General features: G+C 34.2%; 1 protein-coding gene across 2 annotated transcripts in view; it reads right to left on the reverse strand.

Moving 5' to 3' along the window:
* Positions 1–15,317, reverse strand: part of LRBA (LPS responsive beige-like anchor protein) — a 369,838-nt gene that overhangs the window by 182,303 nt on the left and 172,218 nt on the right. For both annotated transcript variants that reach the window (XM_070948936.1, XM_070948937.1), the window contains one exon: positions 8,764–8,888. In XM_070948936.1, the coding sequence (XP_070805037.1) occupies positions 8,764–8,888 (125 nt within the window). The remainder of the gene's footprint in view (positions 1–8,763; positions 8,889–15,317) is intronic.

Consider the following 15,317-nt stretch of genomic DNA (forward strand, 5'->3'; position numbering starts at 1 on the left):
AAACACCCCCACTTCGTAAGTATATTATTGTGGGTGTATTTATAAGATAAAATTATGGTACCTACACAATCACTCATGTGATTACTGCTGTTATTCTGCTCAAAGAAGGCCAGAGTGGTATATAATAAGAATTTCAAAGATGAGGTAAAACAATTAAACAAACTATTGCAAAACAAGACTATAAAATACAATTCAATTATTCACTTAAAAGCAGTTTGTACCTACAAATGCCCTGATCAACAGGTAAGTATTCAGTTATCTGTAGAAAGCATGGTATTAACCATACTTTCCTTGGGAAAGATGTTCACAATTGCAACATGCTTTATAAGCTCCACTCTGGGCCATCCTATTATGAGCAATCCTACAACAGACTTCTCCCAGATGATCTCATGACTCAAGCTGCACTGAAAAAGTAGATTTTCTAAAATGTATTTGGCTTGAGGCCAATCCCTTAACATAGACTCAGTAGCACACAAGCAATCACTATCATGATTCTATTTAGCTGCCCTGCTTAGCAACTGAACACCAGTTGCAGCTATGGATTGTCTTCAAGAGAAGCGTAACAATCCCACTGTTTACCTATGATGGCATGGATTAATGAGAACATTTTATCCCAGTTCAGTTTTGAAAAGTTGACCATGCCAGTGAAGTCATATATGTCTTTAGTGACAAGTTGGAATCATGCTCTTCAAAGCTACATGCCTGTTCTTTCAGGAAATGCTCTACTTTATCTAAAATCTAGTTTGCTCAGTCTAAACAGTGCTTATCCACAGTATTTCTGTTTTATCTATAATTACTATAGTTTGATTTGTTTGTTAGGATCCGGCATATCAATGCTTCCAGAAGCTGTGAAGCACACATAAATAGTTCTCCTTACTCATTTGAAAGGGAGAGATAGAATTGTTATCTTCATGGTGATGACATCATCCTACAAATCTCTGGATAACTGGACCCTTCAATAAGTGAAGCTTCTGTTCAAACAAAAATGCACTTCTCCAACTGGAACTCCTCTGGGATTCTATTGAGACCCACTTGAAAGTCTGCTGACTTAAAATCTGGTTGGAAAAAAACATTTAGGAGGAGGAATCACAGAGTCCATTTTCTCAAATTGGTCTGCTTTTCTTTTGCTGGGAAAAACAGATTCTGATTTACCTTACTGGATCTACTTCATGTCTTTTGTGTCAATAAAAAGTCATGGCAAAGCTTAATGTCCTAAATGTCCAAATACAGATTAAATATTTCCCATCATCATTTCTGAATGCTTGCAGATGCTTTCTTGGCTAAATATTTTTATAATATCTTTTATTTTCCACATAGAAAGCATTTAAACTGCTTCAAGCTGATAACTTGCTGTCACTTCAATGATGATAACAGACAGATATAATAATATTCTTTACCTTACCCCTTCTAAGTGCTCTCAGGCATTGAAGTTACATCTACAACATTCATGTTAATAAGTATATTATTAATCAGAACCAGTTTTGTATAGTAGTTAGCCATCAGTTTAAAAACTGGGAGACTGTGAGCTTTAAATCCACCTTGGGCATAAAGCCAGCTGGGTGACCTTGAGCCAATCAGTCTCTCCTAGGAAGGAAGCAATGGCAAACCACTCCTGAAAAACCTTCCCCCCAAAACTACAGGGACTTCTCCAGGCACTCTCTGAGAATCCAACATAACTGAACAGAAGGCCAAAAAAGGTTAATAAAAATTATAATCATTCCTGATATCTTGAGTTTATTGAGCCATTTGACAGCATCCTCTTTCACCTATTTCAATCAGCAATTATAGGTCAGATATTATGAAACCAGTTTATTGAAACATCTTATTATGGTTGTAAATTTTTTAGATGTAGCAACGGCCATCAGAAGCTAGTAGATAATGCTGAATGATGAAGTAACATATATGATATACTATAAATCTGATCTCTGATACATATACTGGTCATGAAGGATTGCAGTTTACTTGCTTTTCTTTTAAATTATTTCATAATTTTGATGCAATTTTGGTGTATGGCTGTTTAGCTAATAAATCAGCATATATAAACAGAATAACGCCACCAAAGTAGTCAAATGTGCACCAAAATTAACTTTGTGTCCAAGCAAATTAAACAGATGGACTATTTTTTCTAATAGCTTACATTTTTAAAATCATTGGCTTTGAGTAACTAACTCAAACACAAAAAAGTTCACTTTCATGAGACAAGTATTTCCCACCCATACCTTTGAAGGCCACTGATGCCAAGAAATTCCAATTCTGGGATTAAGGTGCTGAATATAACGAAGAGGAATACAGAAGTTCCAGGAAACTGTCTTTTCTTTAACAAAAAGCAACTCTGATTTCAAGCCACAATATTTGCAATTTAACAGCACATACCAAGGTTCTAATTTGTGCTCCACAGAATTAAAACCACAGGTCATAATCAGCAGACTTGAAAACATAAATGTTTATGTGATTAAGACATGAGATTAAGACAGCTATTCTTTTAGATTATGCCATATGCTTTCTATAGAACAAACTATCCAGCTGACGTAATCATATTGCTGGCCAATCATTTCTGTTATCTGACAGTTTTGTTTGAAAGTTTTACTGGCAATGCTTTGAAACTGCTTTATATATAAATGGGAGAGGAAGGAGGGGGGAAAGGGGGGGAGAGAGAGAGAAAGAGGGAGAGAAAGAGAATAAACTTTTGGAAGTACTACTGAAATACATTCTTTTGAACCCTTACATCTTAGCCTGCAAGTTAGCTCAAGAGAATAAAGTGGTGACTAGCTGATTTATAGTCCAAAATGGCCTCTGACTGACAGCTCTTTCACCTGCTAACATAATTGTGGAAATTAATTCTGGCAGTTAAGATAGAAAAATAGTGACAGATGAGCACATGACTGACATCTGGTGGGAAGTGGAGTTAAGGTGCTCATATGTGATTCTGCCCATGGAGCTGCTGAACAAAGCTCATTCCACAGTGAATTTGTGGATTCCTGAGCTTACTGCTTATAAAATTAACTTTTAAAAGCTTTAATACAATTATCATCATATTATAAAATAATTAAGAAATAAAGATAAAGTCATGAACTATCATTTCCTTGCAAAAAAGATGGGGATTTTGTCTGTCTGTTTATTTTATTTTCGTTCATTCATTCATTCAATCTATTCATCTATTCATGATAGTTAGCCTTGATATTTAGTATTTATCATATCATACTGTTTGAATTTTTATTGCTACTCAGGGAAGAACAGGTGAATTTGCTCCACATTTATTTTGTTAAAGTCAAATATCTTTTTGAGGCATCAGTGTTGCTAAGCATTCTAAAGCAGTGAGAAAGAACTTGAACATATTATTTCCTAGTTGTTAACACTTCATAAATATAATTTAAAAGCAATTAATAGGGCAACTATTTTGTAAAACGAAAAATATTAGATTGTACCACCAAAACAAGCAAATAAGTATTATTGTTGTTTTGTTCTGTGACAAAATTGAAAATTATATTACTTAATATTAATTTTTCTACATTTTAAATTTTTATTTATATTATTTACTTTCACAATAGATCTAATGCAATGTGTTCAGTCTCCCATTGAAGCACTGACCAGACCCTGATCAGCTTATTTCAGATAATAGCTTCCTCATGTATCTTCCTTTGCTTTTAATTTGCATATTCCACTTTTTATGCTTCTCCCCTATTCATTTTCAGTTGTTATTCAATTCATTTTCTTCCTTTAACTTCTGTGTCTATGATTTAAACTAAGTTTAAGGGAGTATTGACCTTATCGATTCTCTTATACTTTACTGCCTTCTGATACCATCCAATATTTTATCCTCATCTCTCATCTCTCCCTGACTCATCTCTCCAAGGAAAGATTAGAGGTGAAGGCTTTGAATTCATTCTCATAAACCAATTTGTACAGTTCTTCCTCCATGTTACACCAGTTATCCTACCCCAAATATCACTGGGCCTTCTCTACAGCATACTCCAATGCTGTTTCCTCTGCAATCATACATGGCAGATACAGTCAGATACCCTTTTCATACAGAAGATGCCTATGTGATATTGAGATCTTAGAACATGTGTTCCTCAGGTGTAGATTTTACAAGAAATTGCACTTCCAACCATTCAGTCCTCAATAGATAGGCTACCAGGCTGTTCAGACCAATGATATTTTAGAATTTAGAATCCTAGATTTCTTTGTTGTCTCGAAAACACGAAGTGTTTTAAATAAATTTTGACTAGGACATCTGAAAAGAATCTTAAGCAAGATTAAGATTGCTTGTTACTGCCTCACTTATTTTCCTCCCTGGATGTGCCCACATCAATAGAAAAGCAGAGACGGTAACTCATCTCATTAACAATGTAATTTTTCTACATGAACCTATGACTTGATTATAAATTCCAGAAACTCTGACTGGGCAGAATGCAAATGCAGCTTCTCAGAAAAATATAATAGGTTCAAGAACTGTATTTTAAATTTCTTCCCCTGCCCCGCCACCAAATGTTGATTGTTTTTAAACATGATATTTGACATTGAATTTTTTTTTACATATCATGTTTTTGAATTTCTACATGAAATTGTGGGATGAAGTTGTCTCAAGTACATATTTGCAATTCATTTTATATAATGTTACAATATAATATTGATAATATACAATAACTTATATAAATTACAATAATGTATAGCTCTTAAATGGTCCAGATCAAAATTTTCATATAATTCCTGGATTCACAATATCTCAATGAATATCCCTTTATACTTTGCCAAATATGTTGTCGTGATGGTACCCTTTAGGGCAACCTTCTCAATAATTGCTCCAATGGATCAAATGGGGTCACAGAAGGAGGCTCATTTTAACCTATCATTTTCTGCATACTTATTTTGACTTAATATTTTTTGATAATCTGGTATGAATTGTTTTTTGTGAACTTAATTTTTTTCTGCTTTTCTGTATGTAAGTTGAAATGCTTAGTTTTACATAGTTAAAAAACATTAAGATTTCATATTAATAAATTCATTTCTAATGTTAATAAATTTCCTTGTAAGCTGTTCTAGAATATCATACTATTCTTTAATAAAGTTGAAACTTTTATGTCTTTAGGTTTTCTGTAAATTCTTTTAAAAATACTCTCAAAGTTGATGACTGAAAATATGATTTTTTTTGTTTGTATTCATCCATGAAAAGAGTATGTTTCCTAAGAAATACATAAGGGTGGGATTACTCATTATACCCAGTAAAATCTGTATAACCCTTTATAACCCATGCGAAAAGTCCTTTTAAAATGGAAGATGATATATTCAGTGTAAATAATTTATTATAGTTGTTTGTGAGCAACATTTCTACAATGAGGATTAATTAAAATGTATCTGTTCACGAAGGATACATTTTATGTACCAGTAAGTGTTTTTTTTTAATGATGAACAATTTCAACACCTGAGTTTAAAACAGGTCCAATGGAAAGCAAGCTTCGTTCAGGACATTAATAAAGCCTTTTATAAATAGCCATTTGGAACTTCACTCTTTGAAAAATCTCCTATAGTCCTTTTTCAGAGGCAAGTTAATGTGTGTTTGGGAAGGGCAATTAAATTGTCAGAATTTTTTTAAAAAATGTTTTTAAGTAGAAAGTAGCCCAGAGAATAGCCATTGCACTGATATTGATTGTCTGAACAGAGGACATTAGTCTTAAGGTATTTACTCTGCCACCTCTACACCACAGGCTCTCCTTCAAACCAAGTCAATTCCTTGAAGAGATGGCTACTGAAATACATAAATGGGGCTGAAGAAGGACATGATTTTTGCTTTCTGGCCTAAGTATACTATGTCTGATTGTTTCTGGACCTCTTCCACTTCTTCCAACAACAATATTTAATAAACTGCATTCCTGAAGGGAGGAACTATAGGAATAGTCCTGTTCTGAACTACCTACTGTATCAAATAGTCTATTGTACAGGCTTGCAATTACAATTTATTTCCTTTCTATCCTTTTTTTTAAAAAAACAAAACAAAAACAAACTGAACATCTAGAAGACAGCAGAAATTAACAAATTACAATGGTTGTGAAAAATACATTTATGAATATAACGAAGAGAATATTTATTCCAGAAATCATATATAAACTACATACAATCTACAATTACTAGAGCTGATGTATCTAGAATTAAACCAATAAACTGCACTGTAGAAAATAAGTGAGTCTGAGTTGCTGAGAATTGCTTTGACCAAAAAGAATTGTAGAAAATTGTAGACCTTAAAATAGAATATTCTGCAATTAAAAAAAAACCACAGAACAGAACAATAATTTCATTGAGAACTTGTAATATACTGAAGGGTAGAAAGAGATTTGATGCTCCTTACAAAATTCTAATTCAGGTAGAACCTTGTTAACTATAATTTAAATTAATCTAGCCTTTGCCTTGGTTTACTTTTTTATACTGTCACCTCTGCCATGCCATTCAAAGGCCAAATATACCTGTCATCCTGAAGTTAATGTATGCTTATATACTAGCTCAAATACAATTTACAAACACTGTAGATGTTCATTTCAGTTTCCTTTCTATTTCCTATTTAGTTTTGCTACCTATAGACTGTTTTTATTAGTAAGCATTAGACTGAATTAAGACTATACATTGTTTCAGTGCCAAAAGCAAAAAAAGTGGTTCAAGCATTTGCCAGTTATGGAATTGTAGTAGGCAGCCACACAATCCTAAGAAAAGGTGCATTTGATTTAAGGAATAGGAGGCAGCTGTTTCATTGGAATCTCTGCACGCTCCAAAGCACCTTTTTCTCTTTGAATGTGAAGCAATCCACAACCTTAATTTGTATTATAGAAGGAAGAAAGCTCTTGAACAGCACAGTAATGGAAGTAGCTGAAAAAACATATTCGTGCACAATCACCTGGTATCTGTTCAGCTGTGGATACAACACACAGAAATTGTTTTGTGAATCAATTTTAAGGTACCTTTACTTTGAGCAAGTATGTGATGCTTTAGTATGTAAGTATATACGTATGTGCTGAATGTAGGGACAGAGAGGTTTTACTTTTAAAAGGGTTAGCATGTTTTTCCAATTAATCAGTTAAGATATTTTTACAAAGCTAACCTATCTAAAAACTATACAGTAATTTTTATTTATTCCATCTAGTTTTGTCTGCCATACCAAGTCAAACCATCTTAGAAATTATGCCTTTTCTGCATTAATGTCTTTTGTGGCATTAAGCGCATATAATCTAGAAACAATAGACCCATGCTTCGATTGTATACACATTAATTCAATAAATCAGGTTTATTTCAGTGGTTTGCTATATTCTACTTGCAAGTACAGGATTGAAGTAGAATCAGATTTTAAAATATTTGAATTATGAGTATTCTTTATCATCTTCACTCAAAAAACTGTATTAATAATGAGTATGGTATTTGAGAAGAAAAAACAGTATTATAGCACAAAAGCCTTTCCAAATAACATTTAATGAAATCATCTGTATAATTAGTTGTGTAAATGTATTTTCATTTTTGTATTTGCTTGACTTTTTCACAATAATTTCAGTGAAAAATGTATACCATACAGTTCTGTATTATTACAACCATCACTCTGCATGCATGCATGCATGCACGCGTGGAAAGAGAGAGAGAAATATATATATATATCACAAATAATACTGCTAGAGTATTCACCATGAGTGCTTATACACCTAGTAATTAAATATTAGGTTTAAAATTAAGCACAAATATGGTTTAAAATACCTTAATACCTTTCATGTAGTTAGATCTGTTTTTACACGAATGCATCATGATTTAAAACTTAATAAACTATATTTAAACATTAAAAATATAATCACTGAATTCTTATAATATTTTGATAAATAAACAAAAAATGAACTAATATTCTACTTCATTACTGTACTTCTGAAAAACAATGCAAGTGATAGCATCAAACTATACTAAATATAACTGTTAAGGACAATTTACACTCTTGAAATCTCTCTGTGTGTATAGTACAACAATGTATCAATCCCAAAGCAGAAAGGGCCTAATTAATTCTACATCTGATTTTTCACCTCCTTTAGCAAAATATGAGGTGATCAATACCATTATAGGTTAAGATTGTACTAATGACTCTTCTCTATTTGATCATGTATTTAAAATACTTCTGTCATGTTTTTGACATTATAGTTCTAACATATTGGAAACATTTTCTTTCAGAAATGACTCTTTAAGAATAAGTGCAAGAGGTTAAGATGCTTGGCCCATGTTGTCTGTCAGTCTGTCTACCTGCTTGTCATCTGTCTTATCTGGGGATTTATCTATCTTCCTATAATTTACTTATATTTTGAGAAAAGCTTTCATTCTGACTTGTATAATGCAGGAAAATTAAAATAGAGCTCATGTGAATATCATTTGACTCGTGCACAATTTTCATTTTAATCTGAAGTTAATTAAAATAATCAGTGAGGATTTCTCACAGGAAAATATATCTTGTTTATATTGCTACAATTTCATACATACAACAATCTGTCACAAAAGCTTATTAAAACTTAAGGAAATAAGAGAATCTTAAATCTTTGTCTCAAATTTCTGGTATTCTGAACCCTCTACCTAAAGGATTTTTCCAAGGCAGATGCTGCTAAAAAAAAGATAATGACTAAGTAGCTCAGGTCTGAAACGCAAGGAAGAAAACTCCAAATGTGACAGTTCATGCTCTCTTAGAGCAATCAAGTTCTCTATCTCCATTGCCATATAGACTTGAGACTATTGACAGTGAGTAGATTTTACACTGACCGTGGTCTATGGCAGCTTTTAATGTCGCTTCAGGATGTGTCGATCCAAGGGGGTTATGCACAAATCGTCGCCGGCGCCGCAAGTCATCTTCCCAGTAGTCAAGGCGCCAGAACTCACGAGAACGACTACAATGAAATAGAGAAGCCACATATGTTAGCAATTACCAAACAGCATGGTAGCACTGGATTTCTGCATAAAGCTTTCCTTGTTTGCTCTTTTCCTTTTCATTTTTTAAAAACAGCACCCTAAACCCTTTCTACAATCTTTAAGTTAGATATGTCCTTGAAAATAACAGTATCACCTTCCAGTCTGAGAAACTCCTTTTCCTTTCTTTCTTAGAAGGTGAAATGAGCACTAAATACATCATTTTGAAATGAATTGCTGACAGTGTGATCAGTTTCCCCACACTCTAGTGGCATGTGCTCCGATTTCAGCCTCATTTCAGCCTCAGCAGGGCACCTTTCTCAGTGACTGCATTTATAAACCAGAATAGGGAAAAGCTATTATAAATATGGTATAGCATTACCTATATTAATCAAAGTCTGTCCCCCTTCATTTTTCTTCCTAATTTGTGCCTTTTTGTACAAGGTCACTAAATCTTATCATGAATTCTTGGTTGAGAAAGTGTTAACTTTAATGAATACTTCTGTTACATGATTATGTATGTGATAATAAAATATTACTCTATTTAGATCTGCAGGAATTTAATTAAAATAATCTCTTAAAATATTCATTACTTTTAGCCCCTGAGGCATAGAATGTAAAAAAATCCTTTTTTGTTTCCTTTTCCTGTTTTTAAATAAACTATTCCAGGAGAGTGAAATAACAATTTATTCTCAAGCAAATCGGATTTGGTTTCTGTTTTTATGTAGCTAGATTTTTGCATTTAATTAAGAACTTCATGTTATGGTGAGAATACTGAAAGAATATGTCTCAAAATTTACATTTATAAATGGTTCTACCACATTTGTTATTTTCCACATTGTATTATTCAAATATGCATAGATCTTTTTAATATGGGCATATATAAATGCCAGGTCCTATCTTGTTACATATCATGAGCAAGTGTGCTATAAAGCTGTACATTATCTATTAAAAATGGCAACAGCATCCAATTCAAGTATGTATTCATACCTAGAGATACAAATAAATATGTAAAATAATAAAAGCCTGCAGAATAACACTGAGATATACTGCCAAAATCTGCATTCCCCAATTACAAATTATATTATTTATAAAGAAATATCTATTATAAGACTGTAACCAAAAATTACTTTCTATATTATCATTTCTTTTTATGAGGTAATAATCATTGTACATACGTCAGCTTCGAAAAATAAATTGCTCAGCTTAATTTACTGATTACAAATGAATACAGACTCACAGTACCAGTGATTTCCTTATTTAATCTGCAGAAATAGTAAAAGTTTATTTTTTGAGAGTAAATGAAAATCTATAAACTTCTTTTGTAAGTTTAATTGCTGAAAGTCCACGCTAAATAATGCATCATATGAAACCTAATAATATAGATGCAACAAAATCTTAATTAAAAAAAAACACCATTGTTATTTCATTTTTCCTGACTGTAATTCTTATTACTCTGTAAATTATTTTCATTCATGGTAAATGGAAAACATACATTTTTACTATCTATATTTATTTCAGAAAATTAAAATGAAATCTTCAAGACTAGTTTGTAACTTATTTTGTAGGATTTATCAAGGGCAGGAAGATGCATTAAAAAGCTACATTTGTTCAAACTGTGATTAATAACTTAAAATTCAGCACATCAAGTATGAAAAAAAGGCAGATTACTACCGTCTCTGTGTGCATTTATTTGATAGTCATGAAATCTGGACAGATACTTCATCATTCTGCCTTTCTTCACTTATCTGTTAAAATTATTATCAAGTATCAACTCAGATAGGAGTCTCGAATCGCAAATTGTTCCTCATCTTCTGGAGAATTGTATAATGGAGTCTATTAATCAGTATGGCAATCAGTACAAATCACTAGTTACCTAAACTGATATTTTTTCATATATGTTGTACTGAGAAATATTGTATCTAGTGCCACAAACATATGATAATTAACCCCTAATATAGGCTTCTAAACATTTGTTAAGAGCTTCTGTCATAAATTCTAGTACACTGTACTACAATATTGTTCAAAGATGTAAAATTATTAAGGTCAAGCCTTAAAAGATTAAGATCTTTCTCTACTTTTAATGAAGTTAAATTATGTTTTAGGAAAGTTAAAATCACTAAAATTATATATAATCATGAAGCAACATATTAAAGGAACATGGAAATACATACATGGCACTTGAAAAACATAGATATACGGTAGAATAGATAGTTCTAATTATAGAGATAACAACAGAGATTCTGATGCCCCAAATACATATTATAGGGAGTCAGGTAAACCTCACAGACACAGGAAGTGCAATTAAAAAGTTATTTCCTAAAAGAGGAGGGCCACTATCAGAAACACTCCCAAAATAGTCACCCCACAGTTATCCTCCATAAATATATATGCAAACAGCAGATCTCGGGTTGAACAAATAAACCAATGTAATTACTTGTCAGTACACTTTCATTTGTTCCATTCCTATGTTTACAAAATTCTAGCATTTTCATACTGGTTGGAAATTATCAGCAGTACCTCTGTTTGGCACAGCACCACATTACCAGTTTCTTGTGGATTTGGTTTTTCTTAACAGCAGAAAAAAAAGGACCATGGCTACAATTTTACCAAAAAAAAAAAGTATTTATAAGCAAAAAAACACCACCACAAAATGCAATTTTCCTCTACACAAAAAGTATGAATAGGACACCATTTATTTTGAGGCATAAAAATCCTTAAGAAGCAATCTAAGATTTTAGAAATTTGATGAGGAAAAACCAATGACCAAAACAAAGCTAATATTTCATGGAATGACATTCCTAAAATGAATTAGTGCAGCAATCCCTATTGCAAGACTAGTTTAAAAAGCAAACTAAAACTTATATATGTGAAACGTAATTCTGCAGAACAGAAAGTTCAGACCAGTAGCCTTAATAAACCACATGCTGTAATGAAAACAGGAGACCAGTCTGGAGTTCATTTCACAAGATGCCTGTTCAAAGAAAAACATCTCTAGTTTCCTGGGCTGGAGGTTAAACACATCATGCAGGTAAAATGTTTGCTTATGCCTGGTCATGAATGTGAGTTTTATACCATCGAGGAAAGTGCCTGACTGACACGTCTAGAAGTTGAAACTATCAATTATCCTCATAACAAATATATTTGTGATGAGCATGTAATAATGTTATCAATGTGTTATCCTTAGGATTGTTTAAAGACAATAAAATTAGTGTCACTAACAAGCATAAATGTTAGAGTAACAGACCATATTGTTATGTGGGGTTATGGACCAGTGATGGTCCATTAGAATTGCACTGCACAGAGAGCCAGGAAACGGCAGATAAATTATTCTCATGAATATGATCTCCTCAGATACTTTTCTTCAATTCTGTTCTGTGAAACCAGGAACAGTAATTTCAGGGGGGTTTTTTTGTTTTTTTTTTTAATTTGATTTATTTGCCGCCCTTCTCTGGAGACTCAGGGCGGCTTACAATGCATTAAGCAATAGCCTTCATTCTTTATATTTGTATATTTTATACAAAGTCAGCTTATTGCCCCCACAAACTGGGTCCTCATTTCACCTACCTTAGAAAGGATGGAAGGCTGAGTCAACCTTGAGCCTTGGAGAGATTCGAACCAGCAGAAATTGCAGGCAGCTGTGTTAATAACAGGGTGCACTAAACCACTGTACTATCAAGGTTATGCACCCTTTCCAGTTATATGACTGCAATTTGCAGCGTTTTCAGCACTGGTAAAAAGAGTTGCAGGTGCTCACAGAACTGAGTACCTAAAACAGCAAGATGTTGAAGCAAAACTGGGAGGATGAAACTGTGCCCTTGAATACAGGGGTAAGGGCATTTAGAGAAGAGGAATTATTGAAAACAAGTCATTAAAAAACTCAAAGCTAACAGTTGAGAACTACCATATCACATTTCACAACTGGTGCTCATTTACAACCACTGCAGTATTCCAAGTCACCATTTGTGTTTTTCACAACTGGCTTCTGACAAGCAGAGTTAATGGAGAATGCAAAACTAAAATCACAAGTTGCAGTCACGTGATGTCTCATTTAACAACTGAATGAGAAATGACATCATAACTTCACCATGGACATGTGATTTTCTACTTCAGGGATGTCAAACCCCAATGACGTCATCATCACGTGACGTATCAGGACTTTTCCCCCTTCGCTAAACCGGGCATGGGCATGGCCAGCACATGATACATCTAGCCTGTGGGCCGGGAGTCTGACACCCTGTTCTTCTTAATGATCACAGCACTTAACAATGGAGTTGCCAGTTCCTGTATTAAACTCATAAATATTCTTTTTAAATGTCAGTTTACTAATTCTTCGGCTAAAAACTAAAAACTTTACAAGATTTTAGTCTCTCTCTCTCTCTCTCTCTCTCTGTATTATATAATAATCTCATTCCATTCCTAAATGAATGGAAGTTGTTTCATGAAATTGTGCTTATGACTACTTTTTAAATATGTTCAAATAATTACAACAGAATTTGATGTGATTATCAACTATTTTTTTAAAAAAAATTAACAGCAATATTTATCAATGCAGGGCTGAAATCCAGCAGGTTCTGGAGAACCGATAGCGGAAATTTTGAGTAGTTTGGAGAACCGGCAAATACCACCTCTGGCTGGTCCTAAAGTGGGGAGGGAATGGAGATTTTGCAGTATCCTTCCCCTGCCATGCCCACCAAGCCATGCCCACCAAGCCACGCCCACAGAATCGGTCGTAAAAAAAATTGAATTTCACCACTGTATCAATATTAAAGAAACCTAGTGTAAATAAAAATTCTGATTACACCATTTATAACAGGATACATGCTATGAAAGTCTCTTGTTTTATATTTTAAATTTTAAACATACAGTATTCTTTATTTCCAATTGATTTTAATGTCTGTAAAAGGCAAACAAACTAAATCTTATTTAAATAAATGACTATCCAGTACACCTTCAAAAATAGAAGATTATTGTTCTGATTTTAAATAGAAAAATGCTCAAGTTCAAGGAATGCTTTACATCCAGTATAAATCTAGCTGAAATAATTTCTAGGTATTAAAAGGCATCAGGAATTAAACTGTACTTCTGACTTGAAATGCATTGTGCCTTCATGCAGATAGGGACGAACAATATTAACCAAGTTTTCTCTCATTTTATCAAGGTGTCCATAAACAAAATGCTAGTTTGCAACATCCCCATGGTTATATGATCAAAAGCTTGGCAACTGGTTCATATTTATGACATTTGCAGTGTCTTGGGCTCATGTGATCATCTTTTGTGATCTTCTGACAAGCAAAATCAATAGGAAAGCCAGATGTATTTAACAACCATGTGACTAACTTAACAACTGCAGTGATTCCCTTAATTGTGGCAAGAAAGGTGGTTAAATGGGGCAAAACACATTTAACAAATGTTTTGCTTACCAACAGAATTATTTTAATTATTTTAATTAATTTATTTTTATAAACAATTGTTAATTGTTTCAATGGCCTTCTTAAGTAGAACTCAGGACAAAAATAATAACAAGTGCTATTATTATTGCTACTATTACTATTACAGCATTTATGATTCAAATGAGAAAGACCTACCAGGTCCATGAACCACAGGCGTCTGGGCCAGTGAGGGGCAACAAGTAGGACCTCCCCCCTCTCCAGCAATACCTTCCGTATGACCCCTGGGATAAGGGGGAGAGGTGGGAAGGCATAAAGCAGTCCCCTGGGCTACGGGTTGTGGAGGGTGTTGGTGCCCTCTGCTCCCGGGTGTCAGAAACCTGGTGAAATATCGCGGTAATTGAGCGTTCATCGGGGAGGCAAACAGGTCCACAACTAGTTGACTGAACCTCTTGGTCAGTTCCTGGAAGAGAGTGGGATGTAACTTCCATTCGGTATGGTCTATTGTGGACCTGCTGAGGCAGTCTGCCTGTATATTCGCTGCTCCCATGATGTGCTCTGCTCTGAGGGAGAAGCAAATGTGTCTCCGCCCAAATCCCCAGGTGCTCTGCTTCCGCCATGAGGGTCTGGGAGTGGGTGCCCCCTTGATGATTAATGTGAACTTTGGCTGTCACGTTGTTGGTGAGAACCAGAACATGTTGTCCCTGAATCATGTTTCTGAAGTGCCGAAGGGCCAGATGTGCTGCCTGAAGCTCCAGCCAATTTATGTTCTGGCTCAGGTCCACCTGAGTCCAATGGCCCTAAGCCATGAGAGACCAAAGATGGGCCTCCCAGCCAAAGAGGCTGGTGTCCGATGTAATTGTGATGTGGCTGGCCTCCTTGAAGGCACAGCCCTTGTCCAGGGCTGGGGATATCCACCATTGGAGGGACCGCAACACTTCTGGGGCGACTCGTACCCTGGTGCGGGAATTGCTGCTGCCTGCCTACTGATATCGTAGCAAGAACCAGTGAAGGGCTCTG

The sequence above is a fragment of the Pituophis catenifer genome, unplaced genomic scaffold (genome assembly GCF_029215685.1).
Source record: "Pituophis catenifer annectens isolate HBS135680 unplaced genomic scaffold, rPitCat1.0.hap2 SCAF_8, whole genome shotgun sequence".
Lineage (NCBI taxonomy): Eukaryota > Metazoa > Chordata > Lepidosauria > Squamata > Colubridae > Pituophis > Pituophis catenifer.